General features: G+C 41.6%; 1 protein-coding gene across 1 annotated transcript in view; it reads right to left on the bottom strand.

Annotated features, from left to right (window-relative positions):
• Positions 1 to 21,334, bottom strand: part of ABLIM1 (actin binding LIM protein 1) — a 192,069-nt gene extending 170,735 nt beyond the window's left edge. The window contains exon 1 of the mRNA XM_066323535.1: positions 21,254 to 21,334. Coding sequence (XP_066179632.1) covers positions 21,254 to 21,266 — 13 coding nt within the window. The 5' untranslated portion in view covers positions 21,267 to 21,334. The remainder of the gene's footprint in view (positions 1 to 21,253) is intronic.
• Between the last annotated feature and the right edge of the window lie 228 nt (positions 21,335 to 21,562).

Raw genomic sequence — 21,562 nt, 5'->3', positions numbered from 1 at the left:
AGTGTGTAAATGGTGCTTGGTACAATGCCCATCATTCACCCCAGCCTTGCTGGGCTTCCCAGTGCAAATCTAATAATATAAAGGCTTTTTTTAGAACAAGATTCACCTTATCTATCAGTAGTTGCACAAAAGATAAGTATCTCCTCCACACTAAATCATCAAAGCTTTCTCTCCAATTAACATTAAAAGCTACCCATAGACAATTTATCAGCCTTGTAATATATCTTTTAGGATAAATGAAACTTTTTATCACATTTTCTTACTCTAAAATGAAATCCTGCAACACTACCAAAAAAGTTTTATTCTTCCCCAATTTTCTGTAACGAGTTCCTAAATTCACATGGCAAACTTTTCATGTTCAGTGTATTTCTGATAATCAAAATCCAGATCTTTAACAAAGACTGCAATTATAAGTTTCATGACTAAAACTATTTCTCCCTTGTCAGCAACTGACATTTTCAAACTTTAATGCAGAGAATAAGAACGTATCATAAAGCAGTCTACAGTAAAAGATTAAAACAAGAAGCAAAGGGAAAAACATTTATGTTTAATTCTCACTAACACACTACAGGAAATCGAAAAAAAACCCCAACAATTCTAGGAATTAAGGCAGGGTTGGCAGCACATTTTTGGCCATGGTCAGTGGTCCCACACTCTGCTTGGACAAAGCACTACCATGGAGCACAGCCAGACACAGGCTCTCGAGGTGGTCTGGCTGCAAAGAAGTGTCTGGGCAGCATTTTCACAGTGTCTGAATCTTCAGTGTCTTCACCTGCTGGGCAAGTGCTCTCTCACGTATCGCCATCAAAGTCCCCGTGACCTTATGAGTCAGGTTTCCTTCAGGCATAAAGTACAATTTCACTGCATGGGGCCTAAACTGGATGCAACCAAACAAGCCAAAAAGGGCAGTACTGAGAAAATCACTGCCTGCCAGATTAGTGTCAAAGAAGGGACAATGGTTTGGAATTTTTTTTTTTTTTTTTCGTTTTTATTTTTTATCTCTTGACTGTGATTATGTTCACAGTAATGAAGTAAAATTACTGTTCAGAAGGAAAGACATATCTAAAGCAATACAGTTGCAAATGAAGAGAGCTCTGCATTACGAGAGGCTCAGGAAATGGAGCACCAGTTTTCTCCAGTGTCTTTTTGGAAGTCTGGACTTAGTAAGATTTACAAATATTACTGGGTTTGCAACCACAGACACCAGGGCCCGTTTAGCAGATACCAAAGCAAATACAAGGCAGGAGGCCAGGTCACTTTTATTTTTCACTTCAAATGCAGGTCATCTGTAGCATGATTAAGTACATCTTGGGGAATATTCCAAGCACAGGGTACTGCAAGAGCTTTTCCCAGATCAGACCAGCAAGGTCATTCCACACTCAGGTGTGCCCCCAGACAAGGCAGACAGCTGTTTTAGCCACAAGCCTGTCATGAAAAATCACTGGACACAAAACAAATTCTGCTGCGCCCTACTAATAAAACACAGCTCTTCCCTCTCCACAAGAATTCCATGGAAATCAGTTAATTAACAAATGAGAACGTAATTACAAGATTGTAGGGTATCCTTATCCCTACAAATACGTCAGCATATTTATCACTGTTTCCTGTCACCACATACAAAGAACATGTCTTCAGTGCAGTTAGTTTAATTTACAAGCTCAAAAATAATAATTTCTCACCTCTACTGACATTTGTAAAAGTTATTTTTGTCTTAAAACGTCACCATGTGGATCTGTGAGGCACATTACACATAACAGCTTGAGGCTTTTATCTGCCTAAACAACCAAATAATGGTGTTAGAAAAGTGTCTTTTCTGCTCTCGAGCATGTTCAGAAGCAAATTACACAAAGAAAAAGAGTGACCCAGTTCAGCAGTGTAAATACATGTCACCTCACTGGCTTTCAATGTGTAGCTGAAATAACGTTCAGCTGCTGCAGCCTGCACTTCAGACAGCAAAGTCCATAAATATTCCCTATGATTAACAGGACCAGATAAAGAGACTGTGCTGGTTTTGGCTGGGTAGAATTCTGACAGTCAGATCACTGCAGGGGTGAACTGGCAGAGGTCACTCCAAAGGCCAGGTTCTTATAGCTGCAGCTTTGCTAGGGAATCCTATGAACTGCATTTCAGATGCCTGCATGGCCTCAAGCAGCAGGTCAGCAAGAGGCACTAAGGAAAGACTAATAACCTACAGTGAAATCAGCATCACCAGAGTGTGAAAACTAGTCCCAAAACCAGCCCAGAAATAATCCCTCTACATTTGCCTAAGAAAGCCACTCTGGGTATCCTCAGTTTATTCCTAAAGAATCTGTCTGCTTCACCTGTGCAAGTTATTTTAAAAGGTTATTAAAGCTGCATTAATTTAATTCATAAGGCCTTTTCCTATAGCTGTACTGATGAGACAAAGATGACCTGCTTTTGCAGAGTTTGACGTGTTTCATGTTTCTTTTTAGAGAACAAGCATCACAATGCCTCTGAAAACATGGGCACATAAGACCTGCACATTAGTCTGAGGATCCAGCAGCCCTCACACTGTGAAACAGCTGGAAAGGACTTTTCGGTCCTCAAAACCTTTCCATTTCTCTACAGCTGTTTATAATGAGACTAAAGGAGCACATCTTTCCAATCCAGCCTGGATGATTAATTAACTGATGCAACAGCAACGCTGCAGCTGCGTTTGCCAAGTTATCATCCTCAGGACCATAATTAACACAGAGGAAGTTCCAGTGGGAATCAGGCTTGAATGACATCAGTGGTAACAATTAAAAGCTTCTGAAGCTTTTACAGCACTTCAGAGCAGCTTCTTCTTCTCTGAGCAGCTCTTCAGTTCTGCCAAATGCCTCTTGGAGGCAGCTAAGGCTCAGTTTGTTTTCACTCGACTCCAGGATCATTCTGGCCAGCAGAAACCTCTGACCTAAGGTTTTGCTTCTAAAGTAACAGTGCCTTCATTATACTTCCCCTTTATCCCCATTTCTTTCACATAAGCAATGAAAGCACAAGAGGAAAGTGCACAGCTGAAACAGGAAGTGGGGAAGATTTCTCCCTTCAGCCTGTCTTTTGGATTTGCTGGTGAATTCTGCAGTCCAGGAGGCAAGAAGGCATAAAGCTGTCTGACTATACTCAGCTTTACCCCGGTGGAGTTCTGGCCTTCTTCTGCCTCTCTCTAGAACTTCATGGCTCCAAGCTGTGGATATTCACACTTCGTGGCATAAAACCCAAGCACCAGACTGAAGCAGTTATATTAAAATAGTGGATTTTAATATTTTATTCTTATCTAATGGAGATACTCCCATTTCCACCCTTGGTGCACTGACCCAGTGTGCAAGATTTCCCAATTCCTCCCAGAGACATCACTCTACCCACAGACAGCCTCCTAATGAGGCAACACAGCTTTCTCTCCTCTGAAACAAATGCAAAGAGAGGACATTCTTGATCTTTTATTGCCTAAGTGTTTCTGGTGCAATGATCTGCTTGCAGCTGACATTTGAAACATGAAGCTGCAGATGGGATTTGAAGGTCATCCAAACACAGCTTTAAACCTGCTCTATTTTGCTGCCTAACATAGCCTCCATACAAATCTCTGGTTGTAAGTTATCCTTAGTAGGTTCTTTTCCTCCAAGTTCATCATCTGTTATATCAATTTGTGACTGGGTGGATAAAAGCAAAAATACTTTCACAGAGATTTTCCTAATTATGTCTCCATTTAAAGCGGTTAATGTGGAAAACTCAATTTTTTCTTTTGACTTATGCTGCTCAAAGAAAAAATAAAATCTTTTTCCCTATAACCATATGACACTTCAATATAAATAGACTTACATAATGAAAAGTTGTGGTTAAATATCTGTTGTATCTTTTCAGGAAAGTGTGTTAGAGATACTGTGACATTCCCTAGATTACTAAGTGGACTTATAAGAATTTTTATTTCCAATTCAGAAGTGTAGGTTTTTATACCTATCTACATTTGAGCAAAAAGGCTATCTATGTGTTTGGATAAAAAACTGACTACAGTCCCATGCCAAGGATCAGCCCACATCTGTATGACATTTCAATCCTACTTAAGCCTGTTCAAAATATCATTAACAGCTTCTTACACAAATCAGACAACACTACTCTGGATTAGGTAATGGAAGACATGCTTAGTGTTCTGGACTAAGTGACAGAGAATGAACAACATAGCATTACTAGGTTATGCTATCACCTGTGCTTTACACGTACCCCACTTGGATACACCAGCCTCTTCTTATATAACCTCTCCCATATCATGGCCTGCACCTGCCCTCATAGATCATGATAACCATTGGAATCTGGAATGTTGATCCCCAGAGCAGGAGAGAAGCTGGAGCATTGAGGAGAGGCTGAGTTGACCTGTACTTAGCAGTGGAGCATCACAGAACTAGGGCCAGCTCTGACTGGCATCAGTGGCAACACAGACAAAACTTCCTAATTGTGGTGCTCTGAATCCCATTAAACACACACTCAATGATTTGTTATAAACACATAACTATTTTAAATTACATGCTTGCTTAATAAAACACAAATTCAGGCTCACTTATTCCAAAAATCTAGTGATGCAAGCCACTTCACACAGCAAACTCCAGTATGAATTTAAACCATGACAGTAAATGCTGCCAGACAAGGCCTTGAGCCACCTCATTTGTGCCACATCCTCAGCAGGCAGTTCTGTCCACTTGACACTTCACACTCAAAGGAAAAGCCCAACTTACAGGCGACAACAGATGGCCATGATGGGGAGAGGCCATGCTCAAAATGTGTTCTATGACTGCTGTCTAAATTATTTTCATTCCCCAACTTACTGATTTCAAGGCATTTACCATTACCCAGTCTGACACCACCATTTGTGATGGTACACATCTCAGGAAACTCGTGCTGAGCAGATACTTCATAATGGATTTCTCAAACAGTATAACAAGTGTAACAATGTTTTCTCACTGATTTTGTATGTGGACTACATCTGTGATTCTTCACCTCCCATAATTTGCACTTCTTAACATTCCTTCTACAGCAAATCTGAAAATCTTGGAAGTACCAGGGAGGTGATTTTGCAGAGCAGCTTCTGCAATGTCCCTGAACACTTCTCAAAGCAGTTGAAAATGAAAGTTGTTCCACAGCTCCTGACCCCACCATATGGCAGTGGTTGAAATCAGCCCTCAGATCATCTGCACAGTCATAGAAGCACCTGTGTTAAGTCAAGAATGGCTCTTTTGGACATCAGGAAAGGCAGAAAACCACTATGAGCAATCATTTTAATTATTAAAGAGCCTGGTCATCAAATGAGGAAACACCGATTTAACAAAGTTCCTCTACTGTACTGTGCAATAAAATCATTAATCCTCAAAGCTCTCAAAGCAAAATGGACAAACACAGCTGTTTGTGAGCAGGAAAACCAAAAGGCCAAGAGGAAAGAAAGTCACCAGGTGTTAGCTAAACTACATGTTAACAAAATTGAGGTAACACCTGACACTATACACATTTATAATCCTGCTGGTTTTCATTCTGTACAGCTATGCCACACATGGAGAAAATGTTCAATGACAGGCCGGACAGCACACTGGGAAGCAATTTGCAAGAATGCAACTAAGAAGGGTAGAGGAATTCTGAAATGAATCTCGGGGGCTTGTCTAAAACCACATCAAAGGCATAACCAGGGCAGCAGTAGCCATACCCAAGCTCCTATGGAGCCTGGGAAATAACAGCAATTCAGTCATGGTGATGGGGCTTTCAGCTCAGTCAATTCACCAAAACACACAGGTCCTTTTCTGGCACTTGAGCCACTGTGACTTCCCTTGTATTGTTCCCCAAACTATCCCAATTAAAGATGTTATGTCATGTGACACATGGCAAGTTACAATCACACCCCTGATGTGTAGACAGCAGCAACAGAAGGCTTTGATTCCTGCATACCTGGACTTCAGCAACAGAAATGGAGTTCACACTCCTGTAAATGGCACAATTCCCAGTCTCCTAATCAGACTCTGTCTTCAAGAAACCCCAGTAGTCTCTTTCTGGTTCTGTCAAACACTCATGGGGACAACTTAGTAGAGGTAAAGCACTGTGACAGTAATGTTCTGCCTTACATGGAGATATAACTAAAACACAGCATTGAGCTCAAATGGTTCAGCCCAACTCAAGATGGAGAAGCATACAAGATTCTCTAGAGTACAAGAAGTATACAATATTCTCTAGAGTCAGCAGATGGCAGGCACAAGCCCATGCTGTCTTGTTCCAGGAGGTACAAAAAGCACTTAGGGGCTGTGCATGTGACCCAGAGAAAAGCTGGATATCACAGTAATGGAAGGAGGAAACTCCACCAATAATAATACTGTGGAATGTGCACTTTTGTCCAGAAGTGTGTTGACAGCCTCATTTTCAAGGGAGAAAAGGTACTGTTGTTACACAAGGAAACTTGTCTGCTCTATCTAATGCCATCCCCTGTACCCAGAACACAAAGTCAACTCACAAGCCAACAGTGAATCAATCAACCACCCAACACCACTGTACTCACTAACTTCTGATTTTGGAGCCATCCCTTCCGGAAAAGCTGGGGCAGAGAGCTACAGGAACACAGTGCTTGGGGAGACACCTAAGGAATAACATGCACGCTAAATGCAGCCTGAAAGTATAGGCTCTGTCAGCACTAGCTCTGGGTGATTTGCAGGCCCCAAGTGCCCTACAGAGCATTACCAAGAGAGAAACACTTATTATTTGATTTAACCAGGATAGAAACAAAACTGGAAATTATTTGACTGGTGTGCAGCAATTTAACCCAAGCGTCCCAGGAATCTTCACACCAAGCTCCCTTAGTGCTGAGAAAATACCAAGGCATTTTTCATTAACCTACATAGCAAATAGCCACCTGATTGACCCGGTGGAACCCTAATGTAACTTTGCTAATTCCAGTGTGCTGACTTCCGAGCTGAATCTGTCCCCTAGACGCTACATTGCTCCACTTCACACAGCTAATGTGTGTGACCAAAGCTCTGCTCAGCTCCAGATGGCCAAACGTGAAAGAAATTGAAAAACAGTGATTGCCAAATCTCTGCTGGAAAAAAATAAATATATATATATTTATAACAGAAAAAATCAAAGAGAGATCATGAATTCAGCATCAGAAAACATAATGCAATGTGCGGTCCTCTGTTTTGTAGCTCAAGGTATTTACCTTGTAAAGGTAATGAAAAGATGCAAAGGTCATGAAAACCTGCAATAAATCCCTACTTCTGGCTACTGAACAGCATCTCAGCTCGCTTCATCCTGCTGACAGTGTTTATGTCCTCCAAGACAAAAAGCCACCATGGTCTAGATTAGGGGTAAGACCTCCATGCCTTTACTGGCACACAAGCAATTCCAAAGAAGTATTAAACCTAAATAACAACTATATTCAAATACTCCATGTCCTTTAAAGAAGATAAGGCATGACTACAAAGCAAACTATGCACTACACAAAAAAGGGGTTGCCTGTGGTTAATCAACTGTATAAGAGCATCTCTATACAAGTTGGGGAGTTCCTCATGGTTTTAGCAGTTTTCCAGTATGCCAGGATGGCAAGAGAATTCATCAGAGCAACTCAGTTCAGTGCAGAGAGTGTTTAGACTGCAGAGAGGAAAGGAGAGAGGGAGGAAGGGACAGCAATATTTTGATTAATATGCAGAAATTGAACCCATTAAGAGTAGGATCAGTTTCCAAGTTTTATACAACTTCTCTTCTCTGCACTAACCTACATCTGACATCAGTCATAACACTCCAGAAACAGCTTAAAGTAATTTTCACACCTTCCTTCTAGGACATCATGTCCTAGATCAGATAAAGCAGATTCTATATGAAATAGAGATTTTACCTAGACTCCTGTAACTGCCAGGATGAATGATTCCCCAAAGATCACAGTGCCCACTGTCGTTCTTTTAAACAGGAGAATGCTTATTCAGCTTCATGTAGCTTATGAATCACTGTATACAATTAACACTATTTTAAACGTGGCAAAGTATAACTACCTTCATTATCAGCTGAATTTCGTAATAACTACATATTATTGAGGCTTTCTGTTCTGCTTATAAACATAACAAATGTGCAAACCTCCCTTGCTTGGAAGTCTCCAAAACAGGAGTCCAGACTAAACACACCTGAACAAAACTGTTTGTCCCTTAGCACAGAACCCTGTGTAGTAGCAGGGCTGGGGTAAAGTTCATTTCTTTGTGGGATCTAGTAGGAGACTATGCTTTGGATTTGGCCTGGAAGGAGTGTTGATAACAGAGAGATGTTTTCATTATTGCTGAGCAGTGCCTACACAGAGTCAAGGCCTTTGCTGCTGCTCACCCCACCCCACCAGTGAGCAGCCTGGGGGTGCACAAGGAGCTGGGAGGGGACACAGCCAGGGCAGCTGCCCCCAACACAGGGACAGGCCAGCCCATGCAGCATCATGTTCAGTATAGAAAACTGGGGGAAAAAGGAGGGAGGGGCAGATGTTTGGAGTGGTGGTGGTGGGGTGCTTTTCCAAGTCACTGGGCATGATGGAGCCCAGCTTCCCTGGGGAAGGCTGAACACCTGCCTGCCCAGGGGAAGCACCGAATAATTCCTCGATTTGCTTTGCTTGTGTGTGTGGCTTTTGCTTTCCCTATTAAACTGTCTTTATCTCAGCCCACGAGTTCTCTCACTTTCACTCTTCCGACTCTCTCCCATCCCACTCGGAAGGCAGTGAGTGAGTGGCTGAGTGGGGATGAGCTGCTGGCTGGGGTTAAACCACAGCAACTGCAAAGTGCTAATGGTGAAACTGCCTAAAAAAGGCTGTGTGCCTCGACCTGCCTCCAGGCAACTGCCCTTACAACCAGTCCTATGCTCAGTATCTTCCTCTGCTTCGTACCACACCAATAATTTGACCAGTTCCGCTCTCTGACTGGCACAAATCTGGAATTATTCTGATGGCACCCACAGCTATTCCAGGATTACACAACTAAAGAGAATATGGCTTGTCTTCCAAGAGCTCCACTACCAAAAATTACTTTTTGCCAATATATTCTTTGCCCATAAAATAAGCATTGCAGTTTCTAAACAGTCTTTCCAGGCAAGAAACAGATCAGAAATTAAAGACATGCTGATAGTTTTTCGTAACACTCAGGAAAGATCAAATTGCTGTGTCTGCCTCACCCTCTGATACTGCAGAATATGCTCAAGTGTAAGCACCGTACTGCTGGACGTTTTCAGAACAGGAAAATAACCATTTTAGAAGAAGAAGAAGCTTTTAACTTCCAGTTTCTAGTGGAAAATGAATTTGGTACTAAATATTTATAGTCCCAAGACCAACTCTTAAGAATAGAATGTTACAAAACCCATAAATGCTGGTGGTAAATAATGTTGGATACAATGAAAAGATAAATTAAAGATTTTCTACTGGATTATTTTCAATTACAGAAATTAAGGAAGGTGGGGCAGAAAATTAAACTTAATAGAGCCCAAAAACTATTCAGTCCATGATGAGTATTGTTTCTGGAATTCCATCTGGGAAAGAAACATCAATTTATGTTTAACTAAGGACTCCACACTTTAAAGAAATTCTGAGTAGGCAGAGTAACATGAACTATAAATGCAGCAATGCTCTCCCATCATGGTGTCAAAACATTATTTTTTATCCTAGAATTTGGAAAAATCTCAGACAAACAACATTTGTTGCTGGAAATCAGAAAATGAGAACACACTAAGTAAACTGAGCTTTCCAGCCAGCATGAATGAAGACAGATTCTGTCTAAAACTGTTAAATTTGGAACTGTTAATAGCATTACTGGTGTTTAGGCAGCAGCAGTGATTCCTGTGGACTTTATTTTCTCTTCCTGCTATTTTTTTCTGTCTCCTAAATTTTATTTGCATGAAGTGTATTTTGTAAACAGAAAAACTACGGTTACATTCATTTGCCTGCACATGTGGGTGCCTTTAGACAAGTCAGAAATCAAAAGTACATAGTAATTAACCCATTCCCAGTGAGTTAACACAGGATTTCTGTTAGAATATTTTCTAGTTTCTTTACATGCTCCAGCTCATGGGGTTTCCTCGTTGCCCTAGAAAAACTCCTAATACTTCTCTCTGAAACAGCAATTTGCAGGGCAACGAAAGCATTAGCAGAAAAAAAATTTAAGTATGTATTCAAGGAAAGCAGCAGATCTTACTTTTAAGTAGACCATGTAATTCAGGAGGATAGAAACACACCAGAGCTGGAGGTGTTTAGTCTCACTAAAGACTAGCCCTTTGCTAGGAAACATGGCACCTAACTTAGTTTTATATTTTGCCCCCCAGAAGTCATATGCTTGCACACATGTTCCCCACTCCCTTTCCAGGCCCAACGCTTGTGTGATACTGCTAGAGAAACATAACTTCATAAACCTAATTGCTTAAAAATAGGATCTGGCAGAGCACCAGCTCCTAGATCAGTCTGTGAAGCGTTCAGAGGTTTTAGGCAGCAAAGAGTTTTTCCTCAGGCTATTACATTCCAATACTTCCCTCCACTCCCTTCAGAAAATCACAAAAATATTTGCAGCAATTCCAAGGACAGTTGCTCCAGTACACACTCCCCTTGATGGACTGATGGACTGCTATGCTACTTGGGGGGCCCAAAAAATAAAGAAATAATAATAATAATGAAAAAAAAAAAAGCTTTTTGACACCAGGGCACTTTCAACTCCTTTCTGTAACTCTCTAAATGTTGTCTTTCCCCATTTCTTTTAATCTCTTTTAGATTCAAAGCCACTCATCTGTGTCAGTTCTGCTTCTGTAGCAGCTTGAAGAAGGATTTCCTCATACACCCTCTTGTCTCTCTTGCTTTAAATATGTTTATTTTGCTCACCATTCTCAGGTGAGCTCTTCCACTCTCAACAGCTCGTGAGATCTCCTTCACCCACTGCTCTCATGGCTTGTCAGCCTCCAGAGGAAAGGATAGGAAACAAATTTAGTAAGAGTAGAAGGCTCAATCTTGACCTGCTTCCTTGGAAAACTGAGTCATAATCTAATAGCAACATCCAGATCTTGCTGGATCTGTAAATTTGCAGGAAAGGAAGCTGAGTATCACAGAAAAAACGTTTCATGTAGCCCCACTAATCTTTCAGGAAGAGAAATTGTGTGGAACAGAGCATGAACTAAACTTCTCCCCTCCTTCAAATGGCTGCACAGGTGGTTGCAGTTTCTTTAGCTGCTCTCCACACAGACTCCCAGTGTGTCTGTGTGTACACATCCACATCCCTGCGCATGCACACAGCCCCCAGTGGCATCTCTGCTGGGGTCACCCCTTCCTGCACTTCCAGCCACTGGACCCGTTAGTTCTGGCTGGCTGCTCCTGACCTACCCTCTCCCAGCCAGTCCCTTGGGCAGCAGCACCAACAACCTTTACTAAAAATACCTCCTGAGCATCATAAATAGCAAGATGGTAGGATTCTTAATCCCCCTTCAGGCAAGTAGTCTTTCTGCTTTTTGATAAATACGGAGTGGCAACAATGGACAGAGAATAAAATGCATCTTACAGTGCTGGTCTGCTTGGCCTGTGCCTTGCAGAAAGGAAAAATGAGGACTCCCAGTATCCACAAATGCTGTCAGCAGAGGACAAGAGAAAGAGGGGGAAGATTGCTGTTGCAAGAAGTCACAAAGTCTCCCAAACCTAAATTTTGAACATTTTTAACTCAATAGGATTTATTGGCCAAACCACAAGACCAGTGTTCCTAAAGAAAACCTCAGATGTGCAGAGTACCTGCGTCAAGCAGGGAGCCAGTCAGCAGGAAAACTCAAAGGAAGGGAAAGGTTGGCTCTTGCCCTGATGAACTTTTGTACCACCACAAGCTGTACAGAACAAGCCAAAAGCACAGCCTGGCAGAGGGAAGAGCAAGATGCAGCCCTTTCATGCCACTTGACTCTTGAAACAATCAGGCAAATGCTACATGAACCTCTCTACACCCCTGCCACACAGATCTGAAAAACCCCAGCACTACCTAAGGACTAAGGTCATGCTGCATCTGAACTAAAAATATGTTAAAGAACCTAAAATCAACTGCCATTTGAGTTGAAGTTTTCAGCCATTTTCCTTATTGACTCTGTTGGGGTAGAAATTAAAAAGTTCCAAATAAAGTCCAGTAGTCTGCAAGCTTCGTTGACACCTATAATTTCAAATATTTCAAAATCCCAACATACAATGAAAAAATGCTAGATGGCTTTTTGGTTTTTCTACATTCTCCTATAAGTTTTTCTAATAATAAAGCCAGAAAATTTCCCCCTGTCCAGCTGCAGCTCTAAAGCAAGGGCATCACAAGTGCTGTTTCCTGCATAAACATGTAGGAAAATATTTACTAAGTTGCAAGCATGAAAACAAATACAGTGGCCACTATAATACAGTCACAGACACTGGCAATTTAAAAACTTAAAATGGCATTTTCAGAAATATAGAAATAAAGACAATGGTACTGGAATTTTGTGGCAAATGAATCAAATAATACATGAACATAATTGGTTAACCAGAACCTTTTTCTTTGAAACATTAGACTCCAAATGTGCACTGCACATCTAAGTACACAAAACATTTTTGTCATTCATCCCAAATACCAAAACATCTGGCAACAGAAAATAGAAAAAAGTATTTATAGACATTTTTGGACAGAGATTACTTCAGGTCAAGTCCGAAAGCATCCTTAAGCTGCAATCACCAAAATCTTTTATAAGTGATTTTGGATTTAGCTAGTGTTACTAAGAGAGAAATATAACATAGGCTTTTTATAGCAGCTGCCAATTCAACAATGATCAAAGTTTTATTATTCTTCCTTAGATCAAAGTCTGGACTGAATAATTTTGGGATTATCTCCAGCTCATAAAGTAGAATAAACAGTTTTGGATAACCACTTTATTATATAACAATACAGTCTTCTTGCAATAAGTTTTGCTCTTATTTACATATGCCACAAGTTTTTAATAGATTGGATTATCATTTAATTATTTTATTAGCTTATGAGGACAATAAAAGAGAAATTCATACAGCAGCAGCAGCAGAAGGCCATAGAAACATTCAAATGGTGTCTTGTGCATCTACATTCATATGCAGATCTTTGATGAGAAGAGGTGAAACCAAGATTAGGAAAGGAAGACTGGGCATCTTTCCAATGAGAGGTAGTTAAGTTTTACTTCTCTGCTCATTATAAACCACTCAAGACATCTGGAGATCTTCTGGTGTGGGGCAGAGGCATTCACACATAGCTTGGCACAGCCTGTCCACAACTGTCCACACCCTTCTGACTGGGACAAGGAACATCCTCGGTGGAGAAAATCAGGATACTCACATTGTGTTGGCTTTCATTAGCAGGCATAAAATACTGCTACATGGATAATACTCAGCACAATTCTTCTTGCAACTAAACTTAATTGTAAAGGTGCTTAGGTAGGAGTTTCTCTCAGGTGTGCTTTCAGTCAAGAAAAATAATGTTTTTCTCCTTTTGGTTTTCATTCTGAGAAAACCATTGATTTCTGCACTCTGTTGACCACAGGCTCAACCGTGTTCCTGTTCCACTGAACAAGGTGTTTACTGCAATCTTCAGTGACACAGCAACTCCTAAATTCACCTCTTCTTTTACACCCTAATTCTACGAAATGCATTCATGTTTCACAGTCTTTCTGGAAGTCAGCTCTCCCACAAATGTTGATTAAGAGAAGTGCCATCCCAGGAGATCAGAGAAAGCCATTACTTTGGTATAAACTGTTTTACATGTTCTGTAAGCAGGTCCAAGAGTTGGAGCTGGAACATCTTTTTCAGACTTGTTGTTATTATAGGCTCTTAGCTATGTTTCTTTATCATTAACTAGGTTTCAGCTCTTATATAACCTGGTTGTCTCCCAGACTTTCTCATGCCAAAAATAAACTGAAAGCTTTCATCACGAGTTAAAAGGAAACTGTAATTTGAACAGCAGTTTTGCTGACTTCTCTGTTGATCAAAGATGCCTCATATGAGCCTGATGTAATAGAAACAAAATCAGATTTATAATAACAGTAATTAAAGCAGAATCCTTTTGTTGAGTGAAATCTCACAGTCCTTACTTGTATAAGACTTCTACTGGAGGAATAGCTAAAATGAGAGCCCATTTATTAAGTTGAGGTACCAGTTACAGCAAAAGGAATGATAAGTACTAAAAAATGTTGCAAAAACTGCTTCAGCTTCACACTTTTTATTAAAATGTGTCCATCTCTATAATACATGATCTATTTTGCCATTCCAGAAACAGAATAAAATATATTTATTAGTAAGGAAGCAGTAAACCAGAATATCTTATCATGCCCTTCCTGTAGACTCCTCTGTGCTAAGACCACTCCTCTGACTGACCTCCAAAAGGATAATTTCTTAGTGCCATGGCAACAAGTTACCAGGAAAAAAGTCTGCAAGAAATAGAAAAAACCACTGTTGGCTTCATCAATGAACAGTAACACGTACTGCAGTCTTCAGCATGCTCCAAAGAGAGCTAAGCACAGGTCTGAAGGCTTCAGGGAGTCTGAACCCCACAATTTGCTGGCTGGCTTGGACTGGTTTTCTTGTATCACCCTCTAAGATTGAACTGCAAATACACCACAGGGGATAAAAGAACCTTTTGCCTCACCTTTGAGAACATGATCTTCTCGATGTTTCCCATTTCACACTTGTGTTCAGAGTGCTCTCAGCCCCAGCTGCACAGAGCAGACATCTCTCCCGTGGACTTCTCCCTGCATTCCTACCAGCACAGCAGGAAAATGTCAGCAACCTCTCTGGAGGCAGAGGGCATACTGGTGCCACAAAACACTCTGGCTCATCACACTTTTTCTCACACCAATCTTTTTTACAGTGATGAGACCAGATCCTCCTTCCACTTCAAAATGTGGCATTCAGAGGAGTAGAATAACAGCTTCCAACAAACATGAAGGGCATATAATCTTTTCTATCCATGAAGAAATAACTCCAAGGATATGTAAGCTGGCCACAACAAACTTTGCAGCAGCACAGAAGCCAACACAGGCTGCAGAACCCACACAAGAACTTGGGCAGGTACTCAGAGGTAGCCCCTATTCAGCTCTCACTAAAGCTCTGCACTTTAACTCAAATATGTGCACGGGAACAGCAGGCACTGCCCTGTGGATGTGGCTGCATTTCATCATTTACATGGAGCAAAATGGTTCACCAAAGCCCTAATTCTGGATTAAATTCTGGATTTCAAATAGAAAAGAGACATAAAACAATCCCATCTCAGTGGTGGAGCTTGTTGAAGCCTGTCTGGCCCAACCTTGCTTACAAACTAAGGATTTCTCTCCACAACATATGGGACTCTTATTTTGGGTATGAACTTCTGAAAATTTATTTCTTTCTGAAAACATGACATAATAAAGTCGGAGCATTTTAAAAAATGCATGTCTCACAGTTTTTCTCTGCTATTGCTATATAATGTTTAGAAGTTTTTGTTAGGTTTTAATGAAGAACAACACTTCATAATAAAGATACTTTTGCCTAAACAGTATGTGGTAAAAAAATTTAAGGCTACGTGCTGGTATGAGAACGCACAGGCAAAAGTCTGCTTTCCACAGTGTGATTCTGCCTTAGCACTGCAAAACCAAGAAATACTACACCAGTCACATGAACTAACCATGTGTGGCTTTCATCTTCCATCACTAACAGATTAGATTAAAAAATAATTAGAAATATTCAATTCAAGCCTATTAAAGAAAAAATAGAAATCCCCAAAAGATTGTTTCCAGAGACTGTGAAACACATGAGGTTCTGGTGTTCTTCACTAAAAGCAATTTTGCTGCTTTTCTTTCCATAAGCTGATGCTTATTTTCCTTCTTTGCAATTCCTTTCAAAGCCATGCATCTAAAATAGACTCTACCTCATTGTCCCAGTTTCCTCTTGTTGTTGCCATTAGTCTATGCAACTTTTTCCATGCATTCAGGACTAATTTTCATTAATCTCAAAGGTTAAATAACACAGACTAAGCTTTGTTGAGGGGGGAAAAAAGATGGGACAAGGCATCAAACCTTAAAAAGGACCAGCTTAGAAGAGATACTGCTGTTTAAATCAGATCCTCTGTAAAATACTCTTCCTTCCCACTGAAACAAAAGCTCTACCAGACTTAAAGATTCGGGTGCAGCTACTGGTTCTCATGTACAGACACGTACTGCTTTCAGTGATTTGATGATCCAGGTGCTGATTCTGAGCTACTTAAGCCATTAAGTTGAGGTTCAAACCCTAAAATGAGCAGTGAAAAATAGATAAATCAGAAAATTTATTTAGAAGAAATAAATAGAAAGCACAGACAAGATTAAATAACAGTACAAAATCAGTACAGAAGAAATTCAAGGCAAAAGCTGAGGAGGGAAAAGCTCTCAGAGCCAGTTCCAAATGCTGCCCTGCACAGGTATTCCAAGTGGCAAACAGCTGTGTGGGCATGACTGCACACACAGCCTGCCTCAGGTGGTGCTGCAGAGCCCCAGACCCTGCCAAGAATGCACACTTCCTTCAGGCTATGGAGCCTTGTAGCAAGGAAAATGGGGAAAATCACTAGGACTGGAAGCACTGAAACTACAATATTTAACGATCATAAACATGCTGAAATTCTCAACTTCTAAAATGAAGGAAATGTCCAGCCAGCTCACACTGCCCCACTCTCTAAGTCACTCAGCCTGAGAACGTTCGGTAACAGCCATGAAATTGTCACATCACAAATTAGGGACACCATGACATGCCTGAAAGAAATACCTCTGACAACAAGTAGAAAAACACAGCACTAGATTTCAGAAAAGGGTACAGCAGCCACCTCTTAATAGCTAGTTTCTTTAGATAAGAGGAATATTACCCTGAAAATCACAGACCGTAATAAAACATTGACCAGGAGCTCCCAGCAGCAAGTTTTTCAAGCACTCAGCATAGACTTTAAATCACTCAGTCAAAACCATTACTCTCAACAACATAGCCATGACTACAGCTATCAGAGGAGAATGAGAAGATTTGGAAAAGAAAAATAAAGCCTGATAATGGTAGGAATTCAAGATTTGGTATGTATATTTCTCATTGAAAATATTGATGATTTCTTCATGCAAAAGTTCCCAACTGTGAGATGAATCAGCCAAGAAATGTGCAGTGTCCAGGAAGAAAGAATTGCTACCAGGCCACAACATAATGTGTTGAAGTTTATCATCTGCTGTTAGAACTTTATTATCAACTTGTGTAAGAACAAATGAGGAGCCTGAGAAGAGGCCCAGAAGGCAGAAATTCCCCTGCTCTGACCTGACCCTCAGACTCAGGAAAAGAGAAAAATAAAAGGACTTCTCTCACCTGTAAAACAAGGACAAAAACCTCTCTCTCACTACTGTCATGGTGATTTATTTGCCTGAAATGAGAAGTGTTTGATCTACATTTGTTAAAAAATCATATCGGAAAAGACAAGGACCGTAGTATAAAATAAACTCTTGAGCTAAAAAACTTTGACTATTGAGCAGGCTAAAAACTGCAGCTGCCTTCTCTACAATGCCCACATTAACAGGATCAGGGTGGCACACTTGTTAATACTGGACAGCAATAATATTTCTTCCACACTAGCTTCTGTCAAAATTCAGTGACTTTTTCACAAAAAAATCCACATCAGTCTTGATAAGCCTCCTATTTCACACATCTTTGTTTTCCTGAAGTAGTTGCTACTGGACTAAATACAGCTCTTGCTAATTCTTTCAACATTTAGGGAAAAAATCAGCAAAGATCTTTGTATTTGATCACATCAAACACTCCCATTTGTGCCTGTTTGCTCTAGCATAACTGAAGATTATAATAGTTAAAAATAGCCACTTTTCCATTAACTTAGACCTTCATGATAACAAGTAGTTTTGACAGTTTTTAAGCAGTGTGAGATAACATGCACAAGTAGGTCACAGTTATACTTGGCTTTAGAAAAATGTCTTTCATCCAGGGAATTTACAGCTCTTTGCAAACAAGCCCTTAGGTAAGCAACAATCTATAAGGCTTACTCCAACACCCAAATTCACTCATGTATGAGTCCTAACAGCAACTACTTAACAACAGCTGAAAGTAGAATATTAAGCCTTTTGCAAACTGCAAAAGTAAAAAGCCTGACTGACGTCAATGGCAGCTCTCCACTGATCCCAACAGGCTGTAGAGCAGGACATGAAAGTGCCCTGGGAAGGACTCCAACTTGACAGGAAAGAGAAAAGTGATTTTTCAAAGTTTGTTTCAGTTCCTAGCTCAGTCACAAGATTTCCAAAATTATTATTTGTTCAAGCTTCTGGGAATACTTGTCTGTGCTGCTTCATCTGGCATTTGGTCAACACATCTGCTAAAGCCATACAACAAGGAAAGTGGTGGAAGAATGTTAGGGACCTTCCATTTACCTAACAACAGGAGGTGAGAGACAGGTGTGAAGGACTGCAACAACAAGGTCTGTGCAGAGTGGAAGGAAAAAAGGAAAGTTTCAGAAAATTCATCTTAAGGCACAGGTGAGACATTAGTCCTCACAGCAGCCCCTCTGAAAAACTTAGCTGCCATTATTTGCATGGTACAAGTAGGGAAGCATAAAACTCTTTAATCCAGAGTTTTATTTAAGGCAAAACTACATGAATTTGTATTATTAGTTATAATTTAGGTATTGATTTATAATCTGTCAAAATTTCAGTGACTCTGTGGGTAGTTTTGGTTAAATAACAACAGGGAACTAGAGTGGGAGAGTTAAATGGAGTGGTCCAAAAGTCTAGAGGTACTGCTGGATTTCAGGAGTTTCTTCTGTCATCTGTTGCAGTCAGTTCACTACACCATGCTGCCTCCTGGAGCAAAAGAGATGAATAGAGAACTGCACAGATTGAACACCGATAATACAGTGATTTTTTTTTTTTTTTTACAACCCCTTGAATATCCCCTGCAGTTTAGTAAGAAAAATGTCACAGGTAAATGTTTAACCCCTTTGCTATGTTAGTTATGCTTGATATATAATCAACAAGCAGACAGCTCCAAGTGCTGGATGCATTCAGAATAATAGTGATCACCTCTGGACATCTAACACCGCATAAAATATTAACAATCAATATTCGCTGAGCTTGCAGACCATAATGATACCATGGTTTTAATAAGAAGCTGCATATGCATGAGGTAATCTGCCTTCATGGAGCACAGGGTCTCTATCTGGCATTTGAACAAAGCCCTAACCCCTTAAAGACTCACTTCATACTTGTGCTACATTCTCATGAGCGACCTCATTAAACCTGTCATACCATTTAAACATGTAAAAAGTAAGTTTCTATGTTGACTTTTTACAGCAGTAGTGTTTAAAATGATTAATAATTACAATGTTCTATAATGTTTTACTTGCAAACAGCCTCTGGTCAGCACTGAATAAATCTATTTATTTGCCCAGACTCACATATTTTCTGCATAAATCTACTTGTTAAACTTTAAAAGGATATATTGATAGAAATTAATATCTTCATCTGTTTCATGGATCTTATTCACTACCTCCTTAAAGTCCTATGGACTGTCTTTCTCTCTCCAATTAATTACTCTGAAAAAACTAGATGGCATGAGAGGGACTGAGAAAGAATTCACTTTCCTTCTCCAGGCAGCTCTCCAGCAGAATTAAGCAACACAGATCAGACATCATGTGTTGTGCAGATGAATGGGAAAGAGGGACAGTGGAGAGAGGAAAGGGAAATATGGTCAGTGGAAATGCTCACTGGTTTCCCATTCTGTATGTTTCAGCTTTCGTGAGTCATCTGCAAAACTGAAATTGCAAGGTTTTTATGTCACTTTTTCAAATCCAGATACCCCTTCAGTAACAACAAATCTGCTCCAGGTTATAAAGCTTTGCTGGGTGTTCCCCACAAGTACTAATGCAGCCTTAGCACAGCACTGATGCTCATATACTTAGTGTTCTTCCAGAAATGGATTCTTTGGAGACCAATATAGTCCATTTCTCCCTAAAGCAAGAAATCCACTGTTCCATGAAGAATTATGCCACTCTAGCACCATTTATTATTTATATCTAAAATGGGTGTGATGCTTTAGGAGTATGGCCATAGCCACAGAATGGCAACAACCTTTTAGGAGTCACACAATATATTCAATGTGCATGAGGCTCCTTTGGATGTCAACAGGAATCCAAGCAGATGAAAGAGCTGGTCCACGCTGAGCAGTATTCAATACACAAAGAGGCAGAGAGATCAAAGGATGAACAAATAAGATGCATCCTTACATTCAGGGATTTTTCTATTTGTAATATATAATTTTATAAAGTATTTGTTTCAAGTCAGAGATAGCCAGGGAGTGGTTTTACTTGTCGTTATTGTGCAGATAATTGTCTGTCTTCAGGAGATGCTTACAAGTACTTCTGCTTTGTTGTAACGACATACAGAAAATGCTCAACTTTATTTCTCCACCTCTTTAATTTGTACCAACTATAATAAAAACCCTAAAGCATCAGTCTTTGTGCCACACCTGTGCCAGTTTCCAATGTTGGAAGCAGAACTTTAGGACAAGATGAGATCTGCAATCAATGAGGCTGATCAGTTCATTTCCAGCACAGAACGGGCAAACGCACAGCCAGAGTTTACACACAAATGCATGCAAAAGACAAAGGCTATTCAAGTTTAGGCCATATTTTTTTAAAAATAAAAATCTGAAGTAAAACTCAAAACGTTAATTTCAAGCCAGATGCAAATGTCCATCAGAGGTACAAAGCGACGATTGGATTTACCACCACACCCTACCAGGAGCACTTGCGTTACCAATGACAGGACAAGCCGGATGCCTCACTGCGCTCATCAGATACCCAGTTCCAATCTCTTACCATTCCCTGAGCAGCAACACCCGCCGAGGTCTGACCCTACGCCCACCCTCACCACCATGTTCCTTTCTCCGCATACATCCATACATTCCCACCGCACTTAACGCGTACCGAGCCGCCGCACTTCCCCGTGCCCCTACAGCCGCCCCCCGGATCCGCCGCTCCCCGGGCAGGTGCGGCGGTGCCCGGCCCCGGAGGATGCTCTGCGGCGTCCAGCCCCCCGCACGGCCCAGCTGCAGAACACACCGGGCAGGCGACGGGTTCATCCCCCGGCCTCCCCCTGCCCCGAAATCGCCGGCGCACCCTCGGGGCGCGGGGCACCGCAGCGCGGCCGGGCAGCAAGGTCAGCCGGGCTCCGCCGCCCGCGCCCCGGCCGCCCGCGGGGACGCGAGCCCGGCGCTGCCCCGGCGCGGCGGAGAACCCACCTCTGGCGGACATGGCTCAGGCTCGGGCTCGGCAGCCGCGGAACTGCTGCTGCTGCTGCTGCTGCTGCGGCGGCGGCGGCGCACGGCCCGCACCGCCCTGCGCCCTCCGCGCCGCGGCGGCCGATGCGGGGGGCGGCGGCCGCTGCTGGGCCGGGCCGGGCGGGCGGGTCCGCGCCGCCGCCGCGCTCCCTCCCTGCCCTGCCTCGCCCTGCCCCGCTCTGCCCTGCCCGCCTCGGTGCGGGGCGGGAGCGCGGCTGTCTGCGCGGTGTGTGCGGGCTGTGTGTGTGCCGCTCTGGGTGTGCGTGTGCC

The sequence above is a fragment of the Sylvia atricapilla genome, chromosome 8 (assembly GCF_009819655.1).
Source record: "Sylvia atricapilla isolate bSylAtr1 chromosome 8, bSylAtr1.pri, whole genome shotgun sequence".
NCBI lineage: Eukaryota > Metazoa > Chordata > Aves > Passeriformes > Sylviidae > Sylvia > Sylvia atricapilla.
The sequence above is the reverse complement of the archived record's forward strand: the minus strand, read 5'-3'. Positions and strand labels throughout refer to the sequence as shown.